Below are 14,586 nucleotides of genomic sequence, written 5' to 3' on the forward strand. Positions count from 1 at the left end.
TATGGAGTATTTTTTGACAAAATGTATATTGATTAAGTTTCCTGCTGCACCTGTGTTTATTAGGGCCTTGCATGAAAATTCCTTCCTATCACATTTAGCCGTAATCTCAAGGAGGAATCTATTTTTGTTATTTCCAGAGGACATATCCATCACACCAAGACCTGTCCCCTTAGGGTTCTTAGGTGCGGAAGTTTTCCGAACGTATGGGACAAGAACTCCTCATATGTCCATTTCTACCGCAGTATAGGCATAGACGCTCTTTTCTCCTATATTGTCTTTCTGTCTCTGACAGTCTAGTGACCACCAACTGCATGGGTTTGGGTTTGGACTGTATCGGGAGGTCAGGAACAATATGTCTGGAGAAACGGGGTGCTAAAGGCATAGCCATACGTCTGGTCTTATTTCTGGTAGTTTCTCTGGTTCTCAATCTATTATCAATTAGCATGACAAATGTGATAAACTCATTTAGTTTCTTAGGTAGGTCTTTGGCAGCAATCTCATCCAAAATAGTCTCAGATAATCCTTTCTAAATGCAGAGATTAATCCGCTGTCTACCTCAGAAGCCAAGGTGCGAAATTCTATGGCATAATCCAAGATAGACCGGTTCCCTTGTTTGATATGCATTAGGGCAGTGGAGGCGTCCTCCTCCCTGCTTAATGGTTCAAACATTAATTTAAATTCCGCAAGGAATTCCTGGTAATTGTGTGCAATGCTCCTATTACTCTCCCACAATGGATTGGCCCAAGCTAAGGCTTTTACCTTTAAGTTGGTTAATCAGGTAACCAATTTTAGCTCTGTCCATAGGAAAAGATCCCGGCGAGGCCTCAAAATGTACACTAGGCGGAGGTGACACAGTCGGAGAAGCCGCAGGCTGCAGATGCGCTGTTCGAGTAAGAAGCGTACTGAAGGCCTGACCAAATTGATCCATACAGTGATCATTCTCATTTAGCTTTCTCTCACAAGCAGCTATGTGCTAACACAATTCTACAGGATCTATGGCCATGTCGTAATGTCAGGATTACTGATTGATCCAGCACGTAGAATTGTATCACACCTAGGACTAAAAGATAACGTTTTACCGGGCCTTAGAATAGCCGGACTTAACGTACCAAAGAATAGTCAAGATACTTGCCGAGGTCGGGGGGCACAGAAGGGGACACAGCGATAAGGGAAAGCCAGAAGTCAGGGATACCTGAATACAGGGAAGTCAAGCAAAGCCAAAGTAAAAAAACAGAAATAAACGCTCACACGAGGAACACACTCTCGGACAACCACTAGGGAAACCATGACAGGGCAATGAGGAAAAGTAAATTTGAGTTTAAATAAGTGCTCTACAGTTCTAATTGGCGGAAAACGGCCTTTGACCCCAAAACGTATGCGCGCGTCTCCCGCGTCACGTCATGCGTACGCTAACGTCGTCATTAACGCAGGCGGACGTCGGGGTATAAGCTGGATCCGCAGCGGCCGGCATCCATCAACATGTTGCAAGAGTCAGCTATACAGACGCACGGCCGCTGGGCGCAAATACCGCAAGGTGAGGAGGAATATGTTACAGGAGCATGACAAGGAGATCTCCCTTTAATGCTGTAGCTCCTGCACAATGTGATCAGTGCTAAGCAATTGTCAAAACCCAACCTCAATCACTGGGCAGAAAAGCATGCAGGGAGATCTGACTGGGACTTTTTAGACCTTGGGGGTATCTCTCATCTCTGGTGCAGGTTCAGAAACACTTGTTGTTTAGCAACATTATTTTAAAATATTTGAAGTGCAATACTCACTTTGAGTGATGCACTTAGCTTATTTGTCAGTCTGGGTCCACTAATTCTGGACCCAGCTGACAGAGGGGACTCTCAGATATCAAAAGATGCTTGGGGCTCCCTGTTTAAAGCTGGGGGCAGGCTCAGAAACCCTGCGGCTGAGTGCGATCACTCAGCCGTGCTATTTAAAAGGATTTAATTACCTATGTGCAGCGCTGCATCTGTCAGTCTCATGCCACTAATTGTAGATCCAGCTGACAGAGTGAACCCTTATGTATCCACTTATACCTGGATCTTCTTTGTGCCAGCAGGGATTTTAACCGTAAGTAATTACTGTAAGCAATATCTGAATTTGACACAATTATGGAAAAATGGAAAATTAAAAAAATTACCTTCCCAGTCAATGTTGCGTAGTTCACCTCTCAATGCCCTCATCATTTTCACCCACTTACGTTGGCTCAGTTATATCTGTCTGCCCTATCTATCTATCTATCTATCTATCTATCTCGTTAACATTGCTGTGCTATTAATGTGCATAAATATGGGTGAGAAGTGCATCACACATAGCCAGATGAATACTATAAGACATAAGTTCCAAAGAGTTTAATATTTAGGAACCTGTCTGCATTTATATCTGTATTTTCTGTATTTCTGTATGTCCCTCTCTGAGTTCTCACATTGATTCAATTATATCCTGTCACAAATTATTATCCTTTTCTCTCTCCCCTCTCTCTTACTTTTGTCTAATTTTTTTCTATCCCAGTATTGTCCTATCTATCACTTTTTTCCTCCTTTCCCAGTCTGCTCCCCCCTGCCCTGTCTGTCTCTCCTCCCCTGCCTGCCTCTTTCGCTCCCTCTCTCCCCCTCCTCCGTCTTCCTGTTTTCTCGATCCCTGTTTCTTCCCTGGCTGCTCTCAAGATACGGCTCTTATCCGGAAAACTTTCTTCCGAAAAGATTCTAAAGCTCCAGGCTAGAGTTAGTACACTCTATTTGTCTGTCTATACCTGTTCTGTCTTTCTACAACTGCACTGTGAAATATATTCTTCCTTTCATGCTTCACATTCCAGTCTGGCTTGATTTTTTTTTCTGTTATTATTTTCTACTGACTTTCATCTGCGTCTTTTTTTCCAAATCCTTAACATACTGAGACAAACGCTAAAACACATATCATTACCACGGCAAACACATTCTTACTGAAACAAGGCAAAATATACACTTATGATCACATATACACAGTCACACAAATATACACACTTACTTTTATATACTAGCACAACAAATACGCACAAGTATGTGGATACAATTAAACCACCAAGATCAGATTCAAACAAAGAGATCAACATAACATAACAACATAACAAAACTTCATCCGTACAAAGACAAAGATAGAACATTACAGACACATTAAAAAACAGAAACAGTTGTTGCCAAATGCAAGGCATCCACTGATTTATTCAGACATGCAATGACAGATAAGCTGTACGTATCACAGTATCACATGCGGTGAAACCTAGAGAGAAACATAAATAAAAAAATACAAGGTAGCACACATACAGAACTCAACCTTAATTCTCTACTTAATCAAGACATGAGTGAAATATTAAATGGAATACTGTGACACTTCATCAAGGTAAAGAAAAGAAACACATATTTATTGCCACATATATACACAAACAAGAGAAGTCATGGCATCCTTACGCAGCTTACAGATGCTTCCTATCCTACTTTGGTTGGGCACATTTTTCTGCCACCTCTCTCTCTCTTTGACACGAGAGCGATTTAAGGTCGTTTTTGCCCCTGTGGTGTGTAAAAGGACATGTCATAAAGGATACTGTCATGATGTCTGCAAGCCAGGAAGCAACATGACACTGATAGCAGAAAATGGAGGTTCAGCGGACACGCTTACAGGTTCTGGATTCAGAGTGGGTAAGTATATGATGCAGTGACAGACTAATGTTGATGTGAATTTTAAAAAAAATGCATGTGATGGGATGATGTGTAGCCACTATAGATAGAACCATTATTTGGTGACCAACAAAAATTAGCTAAGGGTTTAATTTGATGATGTGAAGGTTTACAGTGTCATTACAAACCTAGACCATGCTTTGATTATGTTTTGTGAACTCAATGGCAATAATTACTGAAAATGTCAATTGTATCATTTATCAATGGCTCTGACCAGTAAGGAACACTATATGGCACATAGCAGTTCAGTCTCGGGACAAAATCTTTACTGCTTAGACTATTCTTTCACTTTTCTTCTTTATATGACAGAAAACGTTGTAGCTAAACAACTTATTTTCAACTCTCTACTGAAATATATTATGGAAACTGAGGTCTACCTATTCCTTCTAGATTGTCAGATTAACTAGCTATAATGGAGCTGAGCAATGAATCATGTCAGATGCACGTAACTAGTTGATGATTCTTGCTGTATAGATAAAGGACACAGAGAAAATGGAATTGCAATTTGTCTTTTCTCAAGTAGCGTGGCATGGTGACACTGACAAAGATAGCTGGGACTCTTTTCATCCATGAGAATGACGGCTCAGACAGAAACCTCATGTCTATTTCTATTTCTATTCAAAAACAGCCATATATATTCTTACTTCGTTGCATAAGTTAGAGGCACAGACACAAGAAAGATGGGTACCCTGATAAAATGTGCAAGATATAAGGTATTGAACTGTTGAACCTAGATAATTCCAGATATGGAATAGTACGGCAAAACACTAATGTCATACAGATAGTAGTCAGTTGCCTTCTGTTCACTGACACTGTGAATGTGATGGATAGAGAAGGCAACTGCTGAATGACAAATAGAAGGAAGACAAAAACAGCCAAATATTTCAATATAGACTTTTCAACTGACAGATGGATGCACAAAAATGTGTTTTCATTTACTGAACAATGATTAGTGGGGAAGTGACAACATACCTGTAAACACAGGTTACAGTAGCCAAGAATTTTGTTTTCCAGCGTGGCACATTTTGCCTCAATCTGCACACACTATTGAATAAACCCTTTAGCTAGTCCCACTATAATATGGTACCACTTATTTAATGGGTTATTATAAACCTTCACTCCACTGGCTAAACAATGCCTAGGATTATATGTTTCATTTTAGGTTTGCTGGGCATGATGGGAAATATAGATCACATACACAAGGGATGCCATTGCCAACGCTGGTCATCGCTATTCAATTCAATTGCACCTGCAGGGTGATACAAACAGAAATTTGGAAATTTGATTATGGACGGCAGTTAATCTAATTCTTTTCCGTTGCATAGTGACAAAAACAGAATTTAACTTGCTTACTTAGTAAGTTAAAATGCAGACATAGTGTTATGCAGTATGAGATCATACATTCCAGTGACTAAGTATGTACCAATCCTGGCAATATGCAGTAAAGTATAATGCCAAGGCCTGCACTTATTTATACATTAAGATGGATTCCTCTATCTACACAAGCAGTACTGACAGATATGATGCTGAGTAGGGGTTTATGAGGTTAGTGTTTGTATAATTTAGTCCTGTAAGGTGTGAAATGATTTCCTGTAGTTTGCAGAGGTGAGGACAGCACACGGAATATAAGCAGTAAAACATTTAACTTTGTGTATTTAACCTACAGCAAATGTGTATATAAATCACTGTGTACATACGCCTTATTCTATATGAAGAGTAAACTAGCCGCCAGATCCACTTAACCCTCTCATAAAATAAAGTGTTTTTTTTCTGCAGGTTGGGAATCTGAGCATAATTATGTCTTTACAGCTTATCTGTGACCCTATTTGGAAATTTGAGATATTGGGAGTAATGTGGGACTTTTCTTTTTTTTGAGCAGGGTGACAGAATGGTGAGATACAAGTTAATGTTCCCAGGAGTATTCTGCGAGTCTATCCCACCATTCTCAGAGAACAGAATGCCAGTCAAAGCATTATAAGGCATTTGGTTTAAAGGCAGTTAGTTCAAGTTATTACTGACGTTTCAAGAATTTGAACCCGTACTTATATTATTTTAAGAAATATTTTAGATGCACTAGGGTAGGATATTAACGTTTCAGTGCCTGTAGTGAATTATTGAAATTCCAGTGGGTTCATTCACTAAACAGGGAGTTGTAATGAGTTGCTCTGAAGCTCAGTATGTTTGCCTGTGTTTTATTACTTAGTAAGCTCATCAAAATACATTGGAATTTGTATACACCACCCAGGGTTTTATTTATTCAGGTGCAGCACTAGTTCGATAAAAGCCTCACGAAGCTCGAGATGAAACCATGCAGATATGTTTTATTATTTTCCACCTGATCTGCAAGAAAATGTGATTCATCAGGCCAGGCTACATTCGTCCACTGCTCCATGGTCCAGTTCTGATGCTCATGCCCCCATTGTGGTGATGGATAAGGTTCATCATTGGCATTCTACACAGCCTACTATGCAGCAAACAGAGATGCACTGTGCGTTTTAACAACTTTCTATGATGCCCAGCATTACATTTTTCGGCAGTTTGAGCAAGAGTAGCTGTTCTGTTTAATCGGAACAGGTGGGCTAGCAGTTGCTCCTCATGTGCATGAAAAGGCCTTGGGCGCCCATTACCCTGAGGACGTTATACATGTCCTTCCTTGCACCACTTTTGGTAGGTACTAACCACTGCATATAGGTGTGGGTAATAGGCGCTCACTATAGTTGGAGGGATCTATGTATGTGGGCTGCAGTACAAGAGTGCAAGAGCCACGTGCGCATTCAAACCGCCCATAGGAAAGCATTACTCAATGCTTTTTGAATGCGGTTTGAATGCGCGCGTGGCTCTTGCCGCGCATGCGCATTTGGAGCTGAGAGGCGGATTGGGGCGGAGAGATCCCCAGCGCCAAAGGAGTCCGGCGCTGGAGAAAGGTAAGTGCTGAAGATACACACACTCTCAAGAACAGATGCATACACACTAGCTAACAGACACACACACACTTTCCTATGGACGTTCAGCGTCTTCTCACTGTGATTTTCACAGTGAGAATCGCGGAAGCTCCTCTAGCGGCTGTCAATGAGTTAGCCACTAGAGGCTGGATTAACCCTCAGTAAAACATAGCTTTCTCTGAAACTGCTATGTTTTCAGCTGCAGGTGTTAAAACTAGAGGGACCTGGCACCCAGACCACTTCATTGAGCTGATGTGATCTGGGTGTCTGGGTGTCTGCCTTTAAGTGTATGTGTATCTGCATGCACTGGCGTGCATACCGCGGTGCATACCGCCATGTGTTGCGGGGCCCACGGATCAGTTTTCGCACCGGGGCCCCATGGGTTGTGTGTACGCCACTGGAACTCATCATGATATACCTGATACCTGATATACCTAGAAACACACATACTAAATTGATAATGGGTTTAAGTTGGCTTAATCATGGAATTGGCAGTTATTTTATCTGTTTATTCTACTGCCTCTGATCATTGGCATGCCAGCCAGGGGCCACTGTGGGCTGTCCAAACTTGGTGACAGGTGGGAGAGGATTCACAGAGCACATTCATCCCACATGTCACTATTTTGTAGAGTGGCCACACATGACAGACGATTTCATTATCCTCTTGCTCTGCCTTGGCGTTCTGTTCTAGGTGTTTTTTTCTAGGTGGATGTTCCTGCAAACAGCATATGCTAGGCAAACATGATTAAACACTGATACTTTCATCAAACGTTGCCTTTGAACCCATCAATCAGAGATGAGAACAAATGTGAATGCAGAGTAGTTTCTGTTATAACTCTATATTATTTATAGATATCTTATTTCTATAACACTATTTTTCTGAATTCACTTTTTTATCTTTTCATTCCCTAGGGCTATAGCTTGATATTACCTATAACTGAATGGGCTTATTTAGATTAGCTTTTTAATATGACTCTGAATTATTATATCAAGCAAATATTTACAATTAGGCTTAAGACTAAACCAACGGAAAATAGGGTAGAAGGAAAGTGGTTTATTGAATGATTTGGAGACGTAGCATGGCAGTTAAGGACAGAAGGACTTTGTTGCTTGAGACAACTACCTGCAACTCCCTGCAATTAAATAAGGTTACCAGACTCCCTAAATGACCTGATCACTTGATTTAGGTGCCCTTGGGACAGGCTTATGGCTACCAGATCAGCTAGCACACTAGACTGATGATATGATTTATTATAGAGCACATCAATGAGCATGCATTTTGCACATGACATTTTCTGCCTGCATATCTGCATACAATTTTGTTTTACACCTGACAAAGAGTCAGGTACTTATGGTCCATAATTGCTCAAGAGCATGTCACGTGCAGTAACCAGCCTATGAAACTTTAGCCTTATGGTGCAGAACTCTACATGTCTTGAAGACAGTAGAGCCTTCTTAAAATGGTTTATGCTGGCAATGTCATGTAGTCCCTGGCAATTTTCCAGCAAATTATCTGGCAATCCTACCCTTTCCTGCTCTACCATGCAACCTCCATTATTTCATTGTACAAAAAAATAGCTTACTATCAGTATTTACAGTACAGTATTTACGGTATTTATCGGTATGTAGCCAAACACTTCATTGCTTCACTGTAGGCAATAGATAAAATCATCATTTTGTATATGGTTTACCAGTACAAAAAAAATGGGATCCAGGGATGACTACGGCAAATGTCTATTTCCAACAGCTGATATCCTAATTTCGCAGATTGATGAGTGGTTTCCTAGGAGTTTGAACTTATAATATTGACCCCTACAGAGTCCGCTTAGGTGCTCCAGTGGCTCATGACACCAATTACTTTTTAATCCCCTTTACCTATCCTAGATACTATCCATTTCTATACCATGGGTTCACAGTTCATACTTTTATACAAACTAAAGCTGTTTTTGTAACTGTTTAATTGGTTGATAGCCTCGGTTATTCTGATGATTAATGTTTTTGCTTAGCTTATGTTTATATTTTAAGACTGCGTTTGTCATGACTGTGTTCTGTAAGCTGTTATGACTCAACAAAAAGTAAGAGTCTTGTACTTCTCCATTGCTTACCATCATTGTGCATCTACACTTAAAGAAACCATGTAGTGTGCATACAGTTAATCCTCAAAGCCAAGGGTGAGCCAAGGTTCACTGACACCTGGGTGCAAGAATTTATGTGCTATATATGAATGTATTTAAATTGCTCTTCCCTTACCACATCTTGTTCCCCTGATGTCTACATGTCTGCTGCTTTTAAATGACCCAGCCTACATCATAGGGAACTTAGTCCCATAAACAAATGGGGAAAAGTGGTCACTATTAATGGTTATTTACCATTACACTGCAGATATTAGTGAAGAGAACTATGTGAGTCTAAAATAGCTGATTTGGAAAAATTATCAGACTCCCCTATAGTCAGTTTTGTAATTCTGAGTTTGTGGAGAACTCTGAATAACTCAACATAACAATCATGTTTTATGCCCTTCGTACAAAAAAAAAGGGTTGGATTCTTGAGTTTGATTTGCACTATTTTTATTTTCTAGTATTAGATACATATTACAATGTTAGAAAGAGGGCTTAAGTATTAAATTGCATGTTGCAGGACATAAGATATACTCTTTTTAATAATACAACTCTTAGTACCAGTTCATCATACACAAAAATGAGTCCTGCACTCAAACTCCCACTACTACTGGGCGGCAGCAACGACCATAGTACACATCAGCCCCAATACATACAAAACAAGCAAATAAAGAAAGAAAGAGTTAACTGGGCATTAGCCCAAACCCCTATGCATATTTAAATAAATGGAGGTTGTTTAATAACCCCAATGGCCATTAGATGCAAGCCCACCTACCACGTCAAGGCAAACCTCTTAGGTGGTTTTTCTACCCTAACAATTCACCTTGCTTTCGTGAGCTTCAGGTAAAATCATTTCTAATGAGACAGAGAGGGGTATTTGTCTAAACCCCTACATACTTATTAACCCTTAATAGGGAACACATGAAACAGGTGGCAGCATTGTAACATGGCTGTGTGATGCAAAAGTACCAGTTCATCATCCTTACTGCGTCACAGCAATCTATTATCACTTGCTTATATTCCCAAATGAGACACTCCTCTTATATTTCACTAAGACTGGGAATTGATTTATTTAGGAAGGACTGTCCCTATTTGTTGTCCAAACCCATTTGTCCCTCTTTTCTATCCTAATGTCTCTCGTTTGTAGGAGTTCCATATTGTTGGTGTGTCTGAGTGTGTAACAGAGCTCTACAACAATAATAATCACAGTAAAGTGTCTTTAACCCCTTAAAGACACATGACATGTGTGACATGTCATGATTCCCTTTAATTCCAGAAGTTTGGTCCTTAAGGGGTTAAACTACATTAGGCGTGTTTAGAAATCCGTCTGGGTAAATAAGATATGTTATTCGTGTTGTAAATTACATTTTAGTTTAATAAATTATTACATGAACACAAAAATAGGAACAAGGAAAAAACTCCACACCCAGCTGGAGATTTCTTCACTAGTGTATAATTAAGACACTTATTGTCTGTTTAATGTTAGTAGTGGTCTATAGAGTGCAAAGAATAAAAGGAAAACAGTCTAATGTGTACAAAGCCCTCCAGCTACATGAAAATGTATTGGCTAAAAATATCATCAGTAGATATTGGTGCGGTGTAAGTGACAAGGACCTACACCTATAAGTGGAGCGCTCAAACACAGATCAATCTTACCAAAACGTAGTCTCATTCAATGGTAAAATATGGGGTACATGTCAAAGTAAAATACAGAAAATACAATATAGTGTAGATGGTACTGAAAAATGGCTTCACAGTGATTAGAATGATATCGTGCTGAATATTACACTCACATTTCAAGGAGCCTGTATGTAGAAAACACTGGCTCCGTATAAAGGCTTGTGTGCTGTTATGGTAGCACCACCCTCCTACTTCGGCTTGAAGAATTTCTCGGGAACACGAAAAAGAAGGGAAGAAAGCAGACCAATGTGTAGACTTATGGTGATAAATGACACAGATATGTGTTCAATAAATGGGGTGCTCACCTGGTCCTGAGCCTACGAATCCCGGCTCTAGGTGTGTAGGTTTTGTGCCAATGTGAATAGGGATGGCACTTCCTCTGTGAGGATTCCTTGGAGGCTCCAAAAAGGACTTGGATGAGGTTTTGAATAAAAATTTGTTAGTTTAAAATAAACATAAAAACAAAGATGATAAAAGTCCTCAAATAAAAGTCCTTTAAAAATGGCCAATACGCGTTTCACTCTCAAATAGAGCTTCTTCAGTCAGCTGTAATGTTAGTCCTCTGAATCCTCCATTTTAAATGCCATCTGGGTCTTCCCCTTTAATGAGTTAAGTTCATTCTGTCCAATCAGATTCAATTTCACATAATGTGTGTGTGTGTACCTTTAATAGGTTAATGATGTTGACGCCTTTATTTGTCTATTTTTTCATTGGTGGGCAATGTTGGTTGGCGGAAGTGCTTGTTTTCAACCGGGTGGTTGGCGGAAGTGACATCACATAATCATGTGATCGCCATCCAGCCAAGTCCGTTTGGCCACTCCCCCTTATTTGTAAGCGCTCCACCTTTGCACTATTTTTGCATGTTATTCAAAACCTCATCCAAGTCCTTTTTGGAGCCTCCAAGGAATCCTCACAGGGGAAGTGCCATCCCCATTCAAATTGCCACAAAACCTACACACCTAGAGCCGGGATTCGTAGGCTCAGGACCAGGTGAGCACCCAATTTATTGAACACATATCTGTGTCATTTATCACCATAAGTCTACACATTGGTCTGCTTTCTTCCCTTCTTTTTCGTGTTCCCGCAAAATTCTTCAAGCCGAAGTAGGAGGGTGGTGCTACCATAACAGCACACAAGCCTTTATACGGAGCCAGTGTTTTCTACATACAGGCTCCTTGAAATGTGAGTGTAATATTCAGCACGATATCATTCTAATCACTGTGAAGCCATTTTTCAGTACCATCTACACTATATTGTATTTTCTGTATTTTACTTTGACATGTACCCCATATTTTACCATTGAATGAGACTACGTTTTGGTAAGATTTATCTGTGTTTGAGCGCTCCACTTATAGGTGTAGGTCCTTGTCACTTACACCGCACCAATATCTACTAAATTTATTCAGTGGAATAGAGGATATTTCCACACTAGTGTATTGAGCTGCCTGTAAATCACTTTTTGACTCTTTTGAGCACTTTTGTTATACACACTCCTCTGTAAAAAGAGGCAACCTTTGATTGGTATTAAAAATATCATCACCCTATATGTTATCTATCACCGGATTTTGTGTCTCAGATGACTTGAAAATAGACCGTCAAAATAGCTTTGTTACTATAAATGCCAAAGACAGGCCTTTTGTTGCATTTCGGTGCAGCATATTGCATTTTTTTTTCAACCCATTTTGTGAGTTAGATTACTATATTTTAGCATGTTATGACACCTTTGTGATAGTACTTGATATTATAGGGAGACAATTGATTCAGAGAAACTGACATAGGAACTCTGTTAAATTGAATTGATTACTGTAGTAGTTAGGTAGTTATCTAGAGCCTAGAGGTGGGCTTAAACTCTGGTAACAGTAGACACCAGTTACGTCAAGGTATTCTAGTAGCCCCTGCTATATCTTAAATGGGAAGGTAGTGACTAATCGTTGCACCACTAAGGAATAGACAGGGGCTTATGTTTTATCTATCTGCTTTTGTTGCTGTATCTGTTCCTATTAGTAGCTAAAGCATAATCTTGTATGTGTAGATCTCCTGAAGTAGACCTGTGTGCTGATCTCCCTAATAAGATGGAAATTGAGGGAACTTTGTCGAAATTCTGATCTAGAATACTGGTGGAGGCGTTATAAGAAATGTTTCACACTAGATTCTTGTGTACGAGGATATTCTTTTTTTGTTCTCGTTAACGCATCTTTTGTGCAAATACCAAGAGAGAGTATTGGATAAATCTCATATCGACTTTTGTATCCATGTCCCCTTTTTAGCTTGTTTCATTTCACTGATTCAACTCTCCATTTTCTGTTTGCTACCCTTAAAGATTTTTTTTCCATTTTGGCTAGTTTGACCTTAAATTTAAAACTCCCTTTGAATTTTCACTTTAGTGAATAACCCTGTTAGTGCTTAGTAAAACTGCTTGGTGTCATAGTTCAGGCAGTCCAATTACAATCTAAATTAGAACAGTACATATATGGATAGACGCTCAGAGGAAATTAAGGCAATCATAGTAGATTCTGGGTGGATTATAAAAAAAAAAAGTTAAGATGTATGTTTATGGGGTAATTAGGGATGATTTCATACAGATGGAAAAACTTTCTAAAAATTCCAATAGAAGTGGGCCTCTCCTCTAATCATGTGATGGTTCAGGGAAAGTATAATTCAGCAATGGCCACAAGCTAGGACCTCATCTTCAGAACTAAACCTCCCATGATGCCTCTCCAGCTTTAACGATAATAGATAAAAGAAATATAATAAAAATTAAACCAACTGTCCTGCACCCAAGAAAAAGAAATACATTTAGAATAAAACGTTTCTAAATTGTGAACAAAAGAACATATGCATGTACGACAAGAAATGTACTCAAACATTAGTCCATGCCTCCTGTGAGCTGTGCTTTACGTTTTAATTTCAGAATCCCCTTGTAGAACCGGCAATATAGCCCGTATGGTTAACTGTCAAGGCTTATACAAAGCAATGTGTCCTCCCTTCACTGGACAAACAAATCAATTTGCTTGGCATATCACAAACAAATCAGTTCATCCAGCGATTAACAGCTGCATGGGATTTGTGAACAAGTCTCCTGTTTATGCAGCCCTAGCCACAACTCCCCTGGCAGTGACTCACAAAGCATCCAAAAAAAGGTTTTGTTTTCATCATGTTGTACAGCACATTGTGTTTATATTGGAAGTTTTTAGCTGCTCTATTAAGTGAAGTTTAATTAAACACAAGGCCCTGCAGGCTCTACACGGCTATTAATAGTGCAGAAGAAAATAAATTCAAACTGTACAATAAAGACATCTAAACATTAGACCTCTTTACAGTAAGTGTTTAGGGAGCCCTTATAAATCACAGGAGGGGAGGGGGGGGGAGGCGGGTGCTTAAACAACGTGATTTAATTCCTAATGGCAGAGAATCAACGAGTGGGATTGGAGAGGCATGATCTACACACCAGTGGCTTAAGGCATATACATTCATTCCTCTGCAGGCCAGTAAGTGATCGCTAAATTTTGTTAATCATTTCTACTCCATTCTAGATGTGAAGTGGTTATGCAAGATTGCATGCCTGCAAACTTGCAAGAATGGCCTTATGTCAGGGACCAGGAACCAGACAGAGACAGAAGTAGATGCAAACACACCTTTATTAATAAATAACAAAAGCAAAGTCCAGGAATCAAGCAGGGGTCAGTCACCAGAGCGGGTAGTCAGACAAGCCAGGATCAGGAGCACGGAGAGCAGCGGAGTCAGGAACAAGGCCGGAGTCAGGAACCAGGAGCAAACAGTTAACACAGGAACAAGGAGACTTCTGGGAAACAGGAAACCACGCAAGGGCAAGGAGGTTCTGGGCTTAGCTGCTTAAATAGGCAGAACTGATTAGCAGCAGGGTTGTTTACTACTCACAGGTGAGTAACCGTGGCAACAAGCAGAAGCAGCTCATAGTAATTGCAGCTGAAAACTCAATCACTGAAACAGAAAGGGTTGCTGTTTAAAACAGCAAAGAAACCCTGACAGTACCTCCCCCTCAACGACTCCCCCCATCTCTTCTGGTGGGTCCGGGTTTCATGGGGAAGCGGGCATGATAGGAACGAAGGAGGGATGGTGCATGGACATCAGAGGCTGGAACCCAGG

General features: G+C 40.1%; 1 protein-coding gene across 1 annotated transcript in view; it reads left to right on the forward strand.

The window, feature by feature from the left end:
* Nucleotides 1-2,629: 2,629 nt before the first annotated feature.
* The window catches only part of LTBP3 (latent transforming growth factor beta binding protein 3), a 275,491-nt gene continuing 263,534 nt past the window's right edge, over nt 2,630-14,586 (forward strand). Inside the window, exon 1 of the mRNA XM_063437804.1 lies at nt 2,630-3,683. Coding sequence (XP_063293874.1) covers nt 3,443-3,683 — 241 coding nt within the window. The 5' untranslated portion in view covers nt 2,630-3,442. The remainder of the gene's footprint in view (nt 3,684-14,586) is intronic.

Source organism: Pelobates fuscus, chromosome 12 (assembly GCF_036172605.1).
Source record: "Pelobates fuscus isolate aPelFus1 chromosome 12, aPelFus1.pri, whole genome shotgun sequence".
Taxonomy (NCBI): Eukaryota; Metazoa; Chordata; class Amphibia; order Anura; family Pelobatidae; genus Pelobates; species Pelobates fuscus.